This window comes from Narcine bancroftii, chromosome 5, assembly GCF_036971445.1.
Source record: "Narcine bancroftii isolate sNarBan1 chromosome 5, sNarBan1.hap1, whole genome shotgun sequence".
In the NCBI taxonomy this organism is placed as follows: Eukaryota; Metazoa; Chordata; class Chondrichthyes; order Torpediniformes; family Narcinidae; genus Narcine; species Narcine bancroftii.
Window position 1 is genome coordinate 192,413,913 of NC_091473.1, and position 14,764 is coordinate 192,428,676.

At 45.9% G+C, this 14,764-nt stretch overlaps 1 protein-coding gene across 1 annotated transcript in view; it reads right to left on the minus strand.

Moving 5' to 3' along the window:
- Positions 1-14,764, minus strand: part of LOC138762882 (brevican core protein-like) — a 60,064-nt gene that overhangs the window by 34,564 nt on the left and 10,736 nt on the right. Inside the window, exons 2-5 of the mRNA XM_069936401.1 lie at positions 14,627-14,709; positions 10,783-11,148; positions 4,775-4,949; positions 3,149-3,276 (exon numbers count right to left, since the gene is read on the minus strand). Of these exons, the coding sequence (XP_069792502.1) occupies positions 3,149-3,276; positions 4,775-4,949; positions 10,783-11,148; positions 14,627-14,702 (745 nt within the window). The 5' untranslated portion in view covers positions 14,703-14,709. The remainder of the gene's footprint in view (positions 1-3,148; positions 3,277-4,774; positions 4,950-10,782; positions 11,149-14,626; positions 14,710-14,764) is intronic.

The following is a 14,764-nucleotide window of genomic DNA, read 5'->3' on the forward strand; positions in this document are numbered from 1 at the left end:
CCGCACACCCCTCACGTAAACTGTCATCTGGTAGGAGGAACTGTAGCACCCGGGTCCGGAGTGGGCAACAGATTTTTTTTAATCCTCCCCCAGGCCATCAGGCTCCTGAATTCCCAGAACAGATGTGCATAAAGTACTTTGGTAGCAGGGACTCTGAAACGTTTTAATATTTTAAAACTATTTGTGTAAATCTGCTCCATGGTCCTGGAGAAATGCTATTTTGTCTTTACCATGCGAGCAGGGTAATGAGCGATAAATAACGGTGCCCTGACGGATACCGTTAAAATTATGTCACTCTCTCCAACAATACCAAATAAGGCAGTTAAGGGATTAGGTTTAAAATTAATTTTAAAAAGTGCAGAGAAAGTTTGAAATACTTCGTTCCCATATTTCTCAAGACTCCAGAACATATGAATTAGCGAAGCACCTCCATTGTTGCATCTGTCACGACAGAGAGATGCATCCGCATAAAAACGAGATCATTTGGACATGTGAGCCCTTGAATTGTAGGAGAGAGTGACAGGCACATAAAGAGGAGGTATTCACCCATTTGAAAATCTGAAGTTTCTTCAGAAATTAAAAGCTACAAGTCCGGTTCCCAGGCTTTTTTTAAAAAATTTTAAATCTTTTATTAGTAATTTATAATTTATCCTTTAATTATAATTTCAACACATTCCTCTCTCTCAATTCCTCCATCTTCGTCGTATCTGCTCCTAACACGATCTAGATCTAGATCATCCTTCTTCATAAAACATGGCTTCCCCTCTCCCACCATCAATTCAGCCCTTACCCGCATTTCCTCCGTTTCCGGTTGCCCCTCAAAACTATGGGGTTGTAGATCAATCGGGTAGAATTGGACGGCAAAGATCCTGATACTGTGCTGATGTCTAAAAGGATTCCCCTTGTCCTCACCTACAACCCCTTCCGGCATTTCACCGACAATACGGTCCCACCACCAGACACACCTTCCCCTTTCCGTAGGGACCGCTCCCTATGTGGCCCTTTTGCCCACTCATCCCTTCCTAATAATCACCCCCCCTTGGTACCTTACCCTGTGAAGCATCACACATGCCCACACCTCCTCCCTTGCCGCCATTCGGGGCCCCAAACACTCCTTCCAAAATGAAGCCATGGTGGGGGGGGGGGGGGTTGTCCACTGGACCTGGTGCTCCCGTTGTGGCCTTCTTGTCAGAGCGCCTCCACTCTGTCCAGGATTTCCCAGTGGCCACAATTCTGCGTCCCCACTCCTGACTGACACGTCCATCCACGGCCAAACCAAGACCACCCCACCCCCCCGTAAATTAGAGGATCAACACCCTAATATTCTGTCCGGGCTCTTCCCCCAACCGGATGGCGTTGACATCAACATTTCCCATTTCTGCTAGCCCACTCCCCATTCTCTTCCCCATCCCTCTGTCTCCTCTCCACCCCCTTCCATCTCCACTCCCACGGAAGACCACGGCCAGAGCAGATCGGAAGCAACATCTCCTCTCACAGGCGATCAGCACAGGCCCCACCTCCAGGACGCGTGCTGAGCCCATGGCTTCCACGACCACAAGGCTAGGCCAATTCCAGATGCCACCTGCAAATTTGCCAGCGGCACCATGGTTGTTGGCAGAAACACAGCTGGCAATTTTGGGGGGGGGAAGAGATTGATCAGCTGGTCAAGTGGGGCCACAACAGCAGCCTCGCCCCTCGCCATTAGCTAAACTAAGGACTTCAGGAGGGGGAAACTGGGAGAACTTGAACCAGTCATCATCAGGGGGGAGGGGTGGGGGGTGTCAGCCATGGAAACAGTTAAGAACTTCAAATTCTCGAGTGTCGATGTTTCCGAGGATCTGTCCTGGAGCCTCCATGTCATAGGTGCCGGAGTAGGCCATTCGGCCCTTCAATCCTACACCGCCATTCTTTATGATCATGGCTGCCTTCTCCCCAGACCCCCTGAGCCACAAGGGCGAAATCAAACTCCCTCTTAAATATAGATAAAGAACCGGTTTCTACAGAATTCCACAAATTCACCACCCTCTGAGAGAGGAAAAAAATGTTCTCGTCTCAGTCCTAAAAGACTTCCCCCTCATCCTTAAACTGTGACTCCTGGTTCTGGTCTTTCCTAATGTCATGAACAACCTTCCTGCATCCAGCCTGTCCTATCCCTTCAGAATTCTATAAGTTTCTATAAGATCCCCCCCCCCTTCAATCTTCTAAATTCCAGCCTAGTCGATCCAACCTTTCTTCATATGCAAGTCCTGCCCTCCCTGGTGAACCTTCTCTGCTCTCCCTCCATGGCCAGGACATCTTTTCTCAGTGAAGGAGACCAAAACTGCACCCAGTACTCCAGCTGTGGTCTCACCAGGGCCTGCTCCAGTCTGCTCCAGTCCTCTTGCTATGAATGCCAACACATCATGAATAAAGCTTGCCAGCACCTATACTTCGAGAGGACTTTGAAGAGATTTGGTACAATTTCCCCCTTCCTTAGTTTAGCTAACATTGAGGGCAAGGTTGTTTCTACAGGTGGACCGCGGCGAGCGTTCTGACTGGATTCACCACTGCCTGGTATAGAGGTGCCAACGCACAGGGCAGGAAAGGATGACAGAGAGTTGCTAACATCACAGGCATGGGTGTCTTAAGAAAACAGCCTCAATCCTCAAGGACCCCCTCCACCTAGGCCGTGCCCTCTTCTCGCCAGAAAGGAGGTCCAGGAGCCTTGAAGACAGCTTCTTCCCCTCTGCCATCAGATTCCGGAATGGACAATGAACCACAGACACTGCCTCACTCTTGCAATAATTTTTTTTAAAAATGAATTTATCACAATATTTTCACCCGCGATGAGTTTCATGATGTGTTCCGATTCAGAATATTGGGACGGGGAGATGTATCCAACCCACTGGAGAGCTCAACCGGACACACAGGGATGGGCAGGAAATGCTGGCTCCTTGAGAAAGCATCGCGCATTTACATAGCACCGATGAATTGGTGCAACCACATCCCAGCAGCATTGCACACTAAAGCAGGAGATACTGCAAGGGTCCCCCACCCAGAGGTTCAGTCAGAGAAGGGGAGGGTTCCAGAAGGGTGGGGACCTTTGAGAGGGGAGTTCTGGATGTCAGACCAAAGCAGGTAGCCTTTGGCTGGAGGGGTTGCCCAGTACCTTCTGCGTCCTCGATGTAGCAGTAAACGTCGTACGTGTCCTCAGGGTCTTGGGTACCATAGCTGCGCACCCCAGGAAATCTGTCCATATCACCGTAGCAACCGACCCGCGGGGTGTGAATGGGATACCTGGAGGAGGAGGGAGAGGTTGATGAGTGGGAGTGGAGAGGCAGACACACAGCATGGTAACGGGCCATTTCGGCCCACAAGTCTGAGCCAGCCAATTAACCTCAAACCTCCCCCCCCCCCAACCCCAGCAAAGACTCACAGACTCGTGGGCCAAAATGGCCTGCTTTATGTCTAAATTTAAAAAGTTTTCCCACCCTTGCCTCAACAAATGAGGTCAGAGGGACGCTTCTGTTTAGCCACCATCCCCTCTTCAACCCCTCACTCCTCAACTTCCACCCTCCTCACCCCCACCTTCCTCAATCATCACTCTCCTCAACTCCCACCCTCTTCACTCACATCAACCCCTCCTCAAACCCTCCCCTCCTCAATTTTACCCTTCATTTCTCACCCTCCATTCTCCTAAACCCCATTTCTCAACTCACTCCCTCCTCAATGCTTCTCCTCCTCATACCGCACCCTCTTCAGCCTCCACTCCTCAACCCTGCTGTCCTCTACCTCACCCTCCTCCACCTCCCTCCACCACCCCTCCACCTCACCTCCACCTTCCCTCCACCTCCTTGACCCTCCCCTCCAACATTCCCCCTCCTCCACACCACCACCTCACCCTTGACCCTCCCCTCCTCCACTCCCCTCTCCACCCCATTCCTCAATCTCCCTTCCTTGACCCTCCCCTCCTCTGCCTTGCCCTCCCTGACCCCCATTCCTCGACCCCCCACTCCCCCTACTTATCATCCTCTTCAAACTTTACCTACCTCAAACCCCACCCTCAATCCCTCTACTCCTTCACCCCACCCTCCACAATCCCCCACACCTCACACCATCTCTTCAATCCCCATAACCTTCTTCACCCCACCCCACCCCTCAACCCCTACCTGTTTAACCCCATATGCCTCAGTTCTGGGTAGAGGGCTAACCCCATGCCTATCTCTCCATTCTCCTTCCCTTCCCTTCCCCCAGCTCCCCACCCCCTTTCCCCTCCATTTACTCAGAGCCACTCCCCCTTCCCCCATTTGCTGCTGAGCCCTCTTACCCTTATCCACCTATTTACTGCATCCGGTGCTCCCTTTGTGGCGTTCACCACCAGTCGCCGACTGGTAGATCGCTTCACTCAACACCCCACTCTCTGTCCGCAACCACAGTGACCTCCCAGAAGCCACCCCCCTTCAGTTCTGAGTCACAGCCCCTGGACTCGCATGTCTGTGCTCTATCCCACCCTGACCACTTTCCCCTTCCCCTTTCCTGTCTTTCCTGTTCTGTCCCCTTCCCCCTTACCCACCCGTTCTGCTGCTGTCTCCTCCCTCCCCTCATCCACCTATCATCTCCTTCCTTTGCCACCATTCCACCCCCCCCCCCACCCTTTTTCCCACATCCTCTCACACCTCGATGAAGCCCAAAACATTGGCCCTGCATCTTTGTCTTTGCTATGTTAAGGACGTGGTTCGACCCGCTGACCTCAGCCATGGTGTCTGCAGGACTTTGCTGTTCACTCAGGACTCACCGCACGGTCTGGTCGGACAGCCAGCCGGCGTCGCACTGCTCGTAGCCCCCTGCATAAGCTGCCTCCAGCTGTTCCGGGGTGGCGATCTGCGCGCTGATGTCGAGGCACATCTGCTGGGCCCGGCTGAAGTTGAAGGCGTACCTGGCCGGGGCCTCACGGTAGTGGAACACCACCCCTACCGAGACCAGAGATTTGTTAGACAGCTCCACGCACGGGATTGCTCACTTTTCTTTGCCTCTTTGGCGGTAAATCAATTCTACCCCTTATTTTTTCTTAATCCAAAAGTTACAAGAGCTGCTTTACTTTATAATCCAGGCTCTTCACTCAAAATGTGCATTACAAATTGAAAGCTGGGGTGCCATCTCTCCCCACCACTACCTCTGTGATAGTTGGGGACCAGTTTAAGTCAATTTTATTACCCGACGAAACAGCGTTCTCTGATCCTTTTTAAATTTTTTAAATTTTTCACAATATGAACCATATTGACCAAATACACACAAACATTTCCCTCTTGAATATACACAATGTCATTTTCTCCCCTTTTCCCCCCTCCCTTCCCTCCCCCCTTCCAACCCCCCTCCCCACCCACTCAATGCTCAACATATATGATACATTAAACCCATTAAACAATATCATCACACAATGAAAATAAACAAGAAATTTGTGTCATCCACTTTTACATACTGGGTCAGTTCATTTCATCTTCTTCTCCTCTGTCATTTCAGGGGGTGGATGTCCGCGGTAGGACTTCTCTGTTGTGTTCCATGTACGGTTCCCAAATTTGTTTGAATACTGTGATGTTATTTCTTAAATTATATGTTATTTTTTCCAATGGAATACATTTATTCATTTCTATGTATCATTGCTGAATTCTCAGGTTATCTTCTAATTTCCAGGTTGACATAATACATTTTTTTGCTACAGCTAAGGCTATCATAATAAATCTTTTTTGTGTTCCATCCAAATCGAGGCCAAGTTCTTTACTTCTTATATTACTTAGAAGAAAGATCTCTGGGTTTTTTGGTATGTTGCTTTTTGTGATTTTATTTAATATCTGATTTAGATCTTCCCAAAACTTTTCCACTTTCTCACATGCCCAAATTGCATGTACTGTTGTTCCCGTTTCCTTCTTACAGCGAAAACATCTATCTGATAATGTTGGATCCCATTTATTTAACTTTTGGGTCGTGGTGTATAACCTGTGTAACCAATTATATTGTATCATGCGTAACCTCGTGTTTATTGTATTTCTCATAGTTCTGGAGCATAGCTTTTCCCATGTTTCATTCTTTATCTTTATGTTTAGATCTTGTTCCCATTTTTGTTTGGGTTTACAGCTTGTTTCCTCGTTCTCTTTCTCTTGCAGTTTGATGTACATGTTTGTTATAAATCTTTTAATTATCATTGTGTCTGTAATCATATATTCAAAATTGCTTCCTTCTGGTAACCTCAGCCTGCTTCCCAATTTGTCCTTCAAGTAGGTTTTCAGTTGGTGGCATGCAAACATTGTACTGTGAGTTATACCATTTTTGCACTTCATTTGTTCAAAAGATAATAATTTATTTCCGAAAAACAATTTTCTATTCTATTGATCCCTTTTCTCAACCATTCTCTAAAGGAAAGGTTATCTATTGTGAAGGGGATTAGTTGATTTTGCGTCAATATTAATTTTGGTAGTTGGTAATTTGTTTTTTTCCTTTCTACGTGAATCTTCTTTCAAATGTTGAGCAGATGGTGCAGTACTGGTGAATTCCCATGTTGCACCAGCTTTTCAACCCACTTACATAGTATACGTTCAGGTACCTTCTCCCCTATTTTATCTAGCTCTAAGCCCTTGTTTGATAAAAATCTGATAGGTATCTTAATTGTGCTGCTCTATAATAATGCTTAAAGTTTGGTAGCTGTAAGCCCCCTTGTTTGTACCATTCTGTTAATTTATCTAGCGCTATCTTCGGTTTCCCCCTTTCCATAAGAATTTCCTTATTATTTTCTTTAGCTCCTTGAAGAATTTCTCTGTTAAGTGAATTGGTAATGATTGGAATAGGTATTGTATATTTGGGAAGATATTCATTTTAATGCAATTTACCCTTCCTATCAGTGTTAGTGGTAAATCTTTCCAATGTTCCAAGTCATCTTGTAATTTCTTCATTAATGGCTGATAATTTAATTTGTATAGATGGCCTAGATTATTATCTAGTTGAATACCTAGGTATCGGATTGCTTGTGTCTGCCATCTAAATGGTGATTCTTTCTTAAACTTTGTGAAATCCACATTATTCATTGGCATCGCTTCACTTTTATTTGCATTGATCATGTACCCCGATACTTCTCCATATTCCTTCAATTTCTTATGTAATTCTTTTATTGATAATTCTGGTTCTGTTAAATAAACTATGATGTCATCTGCAAATAGACTGATTTTATATTCCTTCTCTTTTATTTTTATCCCTCTTATTTTATTTTCTGTTCTTATCAGTTCTGCCAATGGTTCTATAGCTAGTGTGAACAGTGAGGGAGATAGTGGACATCCCTGCCTAGTTGACCTGCTTAATTTACATTGGTTTGATATGTATCCATTTACTGTCACCTTCGCCAATGGTCCCTTATGTAATGCTTTAATCCAATTAATATATTTCTCTGGAAGGTTGAACCTCTGCAGTACTTTGAATAAATAATTCCATTCTACTCTGTCAAAGGCTTTCTCTGCGTCTAAGGCAACCGCCACTGTTGGCGTCTTGTTTCCTTGTACTGCATGGATTAAGTTAATGAACTTACAGATATTGTCTGTTGTTCGTCTTTTCTTAATAAATCCAATTTGATCTAGTTTTACTATTTTTGGTACACAGTTGGCCAATCTGTTTGCTAATAATTTAGCTATTATCTTATAATCTGTGTTAAGTAGAGATATTGGTCTATACGATGCTGGTGTTAGTGGATCTTTCCCCATCTTTGGTATTACTGTAATTATTGCTGTTTTGCATGAATCTGGCATGTTTTGTGTTTCTTCAGTCTTTTTCATTACTTCCAGGAGAGGAGGAATTTAAATGTTTTATAGAATTCTATTGCGAGTCCATCCTCTCCCAGCATTTTATTTTTCGGTAGCTTTTTTAATATATCCTGTATTTCTTCTATTTCAAATTATTTTATTAATTTGTTTTGCTCCTCTTCTTGCAATTTTGGTAGTTCAATTTTAGCTAGAAATTCATCTATTTTGTCTTCTTTCCCTTCGTTCTCAGTTCGATATAATTGCTCGTAGAATTCCTTGAAGTTTTCATTGATCTCTGTTTATTTGTTTTTCCTTTTTCCTTGATGCCAATACCGTTCTTTTAGTTTGTTCTGTCTTAAGCTGCCAAGCTAGTATTTTGTGCGTTTTTCTCCTAGCTCATAATACTTCTGTTTTGTCTTCATTATGTTTTTCTCCACCTTATATGTTTGTAGTGTTTCATATTTTATTTTTTTGTCCACCAATTCTCTTCTTTTTGTTGTATCTTCCCTTGTTGCTAATTATTTTTCTGTACTTACTATCTCCCTTTCCAGCTGTTCTATTTCCCAATTGTAGTCCTTTTTCATCTTAGTTACATAACTTATTATCTGCCCTCTGATAAATGCTTTCATTGCATCCCATAGTATAAATTTATCTTTCACTGATTCCATATTTATTTCAAAGTACATTTTAATTTGTCGCTCAATTAATTCTCTAAAATCCTGTCTTTTAAGTAGCATGGAGTTTAATCTCCATCTATACGTTCTCGGTGGAATGTCCTCCAGCTCTATTGGTAATAACAGGGGTGAGTGATCCGATAACAATCTAGCTTTATATTCCGTTTTTCTAACTCTCCCTTCGTTCTCTGGTCCTTCATGCAAAACACACACACACACACACACCCTGACATAACACGCATACAGAAACACAATACACAGGCAGGACACGTCCAGTGGTTCTCAACCTTTTTCTTCCCGCTCACATCCTGCTTTAAGTAATCCCTAGGCCATCGGTGTTCTGTGATTGATTAGTAAGGAAATGCTTAAGGTGTGATGTGGATGGGAAGAGAAGGTTGAGAATCATTGTTCTGGATCAATTGTTACTGAAATATTTTGCTGGAGAAAAATTACTATTGGCCCGTTTCACAAGATGACAAGACAAAGAAACAGAAGCAGACCACTAAACCCATCGAGTCTGTTCTGTAAATCTACACTAAGCTATTCTACATTAGTTCCAATTTCTGGCCTTTTCCCCATATCCCCCGATGCCCTCACTAATGAGATACTTGTCTATTTCTTGTTTAAATACTCCCAGTGATCTGGCTTCCACTGCTGTATGCGGCAGCGAGTTCCTCAGATCCACGACCCTCTGGCTAAAGAAGTTCTTCCTAATCTCTTTTTTATATGATTAACCTCTAATTTTCAGACTATGACCCCTTTTCCTTGATTCACCCACCAAGGGAAACATCTCACCCGCATCCACCTTTCCAAATACGAAATGCCTCTATGAGATACTCCTCTCATTCTTTCTCCTATACTCCAATGATTACAACCCAAGAGCTGCCAAACGCTCCTCGTACATTAGCCCTTGCATTCCGGGAATCATCCTAGTAAATCTCCTCTGCACCCTCTCCAACAACATCACATCCTTTCTAAGATAGGGGGCCCAAAACTGCACACAGTTCTCCAAATGAGGTATCACCAGTACCCCATAGAGCCTCATCAACACTATTCCTCTTGAAATGAATGCCAACATAGCAATCGCTTTCTTCACTACCAATCCCACCTGGTCATTAACTTTTAGGTTTCCCTGCACGAGGACACCCAGGTCCCTTTGCACATCCGAGGTCTGAATTTTCACCCCATTCAAACTCCTTTGGAGTTCTGAAATGGTGCACATAACGAGTCAATGAGGGTTGATTTAAACAGTGGTTTTCAAACTTTTTCTTTCCACCCACATCCCACCTTAAGCAATGCCTTACTCATCACAGAGCACCGATGGCCTAGAGAATACTTAAAGTGGGATGTGAGTGGAAAGAAAAAGGTTGAGAACCACTGGCCTAGACGCTCCCTCCATGGGAAACAACCTTTCTACATCTACTCTGTCCGTGCCTGTCGACATTTCAAATGTTTCAATGAGATTCCTCCACATTCTCCTAAATTCCAACGAATACAGGCCAAGAGCTGTCAAAAGCTCCTCACTCATGTGATAACCCAGTGGTTCTCAACCTTTTTCTTTCCGCTCACATCTCACTTTAAGTATTCCCTCTTCAATCAGTGCTCCGTGATGAGTAAGGGATTGTTTAAGGTGGGATGTGGGTGGGAAGAAAAAGTTTGAAACCCACTGTTTTAATCATCCCTCATGGACTCGTTATGTGCATGGTTTCAGAACTCCAAGGAAATGGGCCAATGACAATTTTTCTCCAGCAAAATATTTCAGTAATAATTGGGTCTCGAGCAGTGATTTTCAACCTTCCCTTCCCACTCACATCCCACCTTAAGCAATCCCTTACTGATCTCAGAGCACCGATGGCACAAGGGTTGCTTAAAGTGGGATGTGAGTGTGAAGAAAAGGGTTGAGAACCATTGGGTTACAACATTACAGCACAGAACAGGCCCTTCAGCCCTCGATGTTGTGTCAACCTACCAAAAAATAACTCAGACCTCCCTACCTTACAACCCTCTATTTTTCATTCATCCATGTGCCTATCTAAGAGTCTCTTAAATTCTGCTGATGTTCCAACCTCCCCCGGCAACGCAATCCAGGCGTCCACAACTCTCTGTGTTTAAAAAAAACTTACCCCTTAAACTTTGACCAGGTGTCAGAGAGATATCGACTGGGTGCAGGCCAGTGGGACAAGGCAGAATAATAGTTTGGCAGAGACTAGAAGGGTCAAAGGGCTTGATTTCTGTGCTGCAGCGCCCCCTTGCTGCCGGCGGTCGACATTGTGGTGCTCCCTTCCCGGGTCCTCGACCTATGACCCATCGATGGCTCCCTCCCTGCCTTGCCCCAAGCCCAGCGTTACCTTTGACCTCCAGCTGGGCCAGGTCCTGAGCGTCGTCGATGCCGTGCTGCACCCCGCAGCGGTAGATGCCGGTGTCATTGCGGATGAGGCGGCGGATGGACAGGGAGACATCAGTGGCTGTCGCCAGGTAGTTGGGCAGCTCCACCCGCCGGCTGTATCGCTCGCTGACCTTCACCTTCTGCACGGTGGCCACCAGGATGTCCCACTCGTTGCCGTCTCGGATCAGGCTCCACTTCACCCGGGGCGCCGCAGGAGCCAGCGGACGCTTGGCATAGCTGGCAAAGCAAGGGATGGTCACCGAACCGCCCAGGACGCCCTGCAAGGGGGCTCTGGTCCCTGTGGTCACCACCAAGGCACTCTCTTCATCTGCGGGGTGGGGGGGGGGGGGAACAGTCATTTGGAACAATGACCATTACAGTATAGTACAGACCCTTCAGCCCTCAATGTTGTGATGACCTATATATTCCTGCCGAATTTTTAAAAATATGTAAACCCTTCAGTAGTAGGGATTGTGCAGGGGAAGGGGTTCACGCGACCTCTCCGTCTGGAACCTAGTTGAAAGTCGCATCACTTGTCAATCAAGGTTGGAATCCACCCACCTGTTAGTGCACGGCTGACCACTTACTCCTTACTGGTTACTTGGGCTGGACTCCCCAACTTACTGCACCTTTAAATGCCCACCTCATGGAGTAGCTCATCCTCTTTGCTCCTCGGTCCTGTCTACGATCGCTGCTTCACGCCCGGTCGTGAACTGTGGACATTGCTGGAGGAGTCGTTGGTAAGGTGTACACGACACTGAGAGCAGGACCATAGCATGGTGTGGAAAAATTTAGCATGGAGCTGACTCTGTTGGAACAGGGAATGGGGAGTGTGTGTTGAAGTCCCTGTCTGTTTGTGTGTGCTAGTTACTGAACATTAATGCACGTGTGTGAGAGAGAGAGAGTAGGCGGACACTGATATCGAAGATTGCTGTATCCCATGTGACCGCCTAAGTAGTTTTAGTATCAAGTGTAGTTTCATCTTCCTCGTTATGATTTCCCCATATGTGCAATAAAGATCATCCTTTGTTTGTTTAGCCTGTGTCTGGACTCGCTTCTCTGTGAACCCATCGCGAACCTGATTTAATCTCACGTGACACCTTCCGACCTCATAACCCTCTGTTTTTCATTCATCCATGTGCCTTAAATGCCCCTAATGTTCCAGCCTCCACCACCAACCTTGGCAATGTATTCCAGGCCCCCACAACTCTCTGTGTTTAAAAAAAACTTAACCCCGATGACTCCCCTAAACTTTCCTCAATTCACTTTGTACAGATGTCCCCTGGTGTTTGCTATTCTCACCCTGGGAAAAAGGCGCTGGCCATCCACCTTATCTACGCCTCTCATATATCTTGACCTCTATTAAGTCTCTGATTCAGAGAGTAAAGTCACAGCTCTGCTAACCTTGCCTCATAAGACTTATTTTCCAATCCAGACAACATACTGGTAAATTCAGGCCTGTAGTGTCGCGAACCAGGGAGATGTATTAAAACTTCTTACGGTTAGGGTGGTGAAGAAGGCTTTGGGTATGCTGGCCTTTATAAATCATAGCATAGAATATAGGAGCTGGGAGGTGATGTTGAGACTGTTCAAGGCATTGGTGAGGCCACGTTTTGAATACTGTGAACAGTTCCCGTCCCCAAATTATAGGAAGGATATCAGTAAGGCAGAGAGGGTGCAGGGAAGATTTACTAAAATATTGCCTGGATTGCAGTATCAAGAATACAGAGAAAGATTGAGTAGACTGGGTCTTTATTCATTGGAGCATAGAAAGTTGAGAGGGGATTTGATAGAGGTATTTAAAAATATGAGGGAAATAGATAGAGTGGATGTAAATAGGCTCTTCCCCCTGAAGGTAGGAGAGATTGGAACAAAGGATCATAAGTTAAGGGTGAGGAGGTAAAACTTTAGAATTACTTCTTCACTCAGAGAAGAGGTGGTTGAAGCAGGGTCAATTCTGTCATTTAAGAGGAGGTTGGATGAGTGCATGGATGTGAGGGGGTTGGAGGGTTCTGGGCAGGGAGCAGGTATATAACCACTTACAGCACAGAACAGGCCAGTTCGGCCCTACTAGTCCATGCCGTAGCAAATCCACACCCTCCTAGTCCCACTGACCAGCACCCGGTCCATACCCCTCTAGTCCCCTCCTATCCATGTAACGATCCAGTCTTTCCTTAAATGTAACCAATGATCCCGCCTCGACCACGTCTGCCGGAAGCTCATTCCACATCCCCACCACCCTCTGCGTAAAGAAATTTCCCCTCATGTTCCCCTTATAATTTTCCCCCTTCAATCTTAAACCATGTCCTTTAGTTTGAATCTCCCCCTTTCTTAATTGAAAAAGCCTATCCACATTTACTCTGTCCCTTTTAAAATCTTAAACACCTCTATCAAGTCCCCTCTCAATCTTCTACGCTCCAGAGAAAAAAGCCCCAGTCTGCACAACCTTTCCCTGTAACTCAGACCCTGAAATCCTGTCAACATTCTCGTGAACCTACTCTGCACTCTCTCTATTTTGTTTATATCTTTCCTATAATTTGGTGACCAAAACTGTACACAGTACTCCAAATTTGGCCTCACCAATGCCTTGTACAATTTCATCATAACCTCCCTACTCTTGAATTCAATACTCCGATTTATGAAGGCCAACATTCCAAATGCCTTCTTCACCACACCATCTACCTGAGTATCAGCCTTGAGGGTACTATTTACCATAACTCCTAAATCCCTTTGTTGCTCTGCACTCCTCAATTGTCTACCATTCAATGTATATGACCTATTTAAATTTGCCTTTCCAAAATGTAGCACCTCACATTTATCTGTATTAAATTCCATCAGCCATTTCTCAGCCCACACCTCCAGCCTTCCTAAATCACCTTTTAATCTACAGTAATCTACCTCACTGTCCACAACACCACCAATCTTTGTGTCATCCGCAAACTTGCTTATCCAATTCTCCACCCCTATTTCCAGATCGTTAATATATACTTGAAGGAGGTGAGCGGGCCATCGGTGCTCTGTGATTAGTAAGGGATTGCTTAAGGTAGGGAGGGTTGAGAACCACTGCTCTAGACCCAATTGTCACTGAAATATTTTTAAAAATAGACTAGAGAAGTTCACTTAAATCGGTGCAGACTAGAGGGGCCGAGATGGCCTGTTTCCATGCTGTAATTGTTATGTGTTAAGAGTAAAAGCCGGGGCTTTGGAGAGCATCTGCTGAGGAGACTGTAGAGAGACTCGGATCGATGCAGAGAACGGGGCAAAGAGGTGGCAGATCAAAATACAGTGTCGGAAAGGGTACGGTCAAGCACATTGGCAGAGGAAGCAGATTATTATTTAGATGGGGAGAAAATCCAAAATTCCCAGGTGCGGAGGGGAGTTGGGAGTCCTCGTGCAGGATCCCCACCTCTAGGCCGAGTCTCCAGGCGGAGAAGAGGGTGACTGCGAGGTTGGCGTTCATATCATGACGGATGGCATACAAGAGCAGGGATGCGACGTTGAGACTCTACAAAGCACGGGTGAGTCCTCACTTGGAGACTGGGTGCAGTTTTGGGCGCTGGGGAGGATTCAGAGATTTACTCGAATGATACCAGGAATGAAAGGGTTAGCATGTGAGGAACGTCTGCCGGGGTCATGGTCGTGAAGTCCAGGAGAATGACTGGGGAAGGGAAGGTCCTCATATGTATCTTTGCTCTATAAAGTACACTCTTCGACCTGCTGATTGTGTTCCTAATTCAATCACGGCGCCCCCCCCCACCTGTTTTACTCCTTACTGCGGCCCCTGGATACACGGAGTCCCTCCTCACCTTGCACCCCACCCCACAGCGGCGCAGCGACACCGGCCTCCTGAATCAGCAGCCACAACAGGAGATAGTCCAGCATGTCTGTCCTGGAACAAGAAGCAGAAGACAAGGTGACATCACAGAACACTGGCCCTTCCTGCG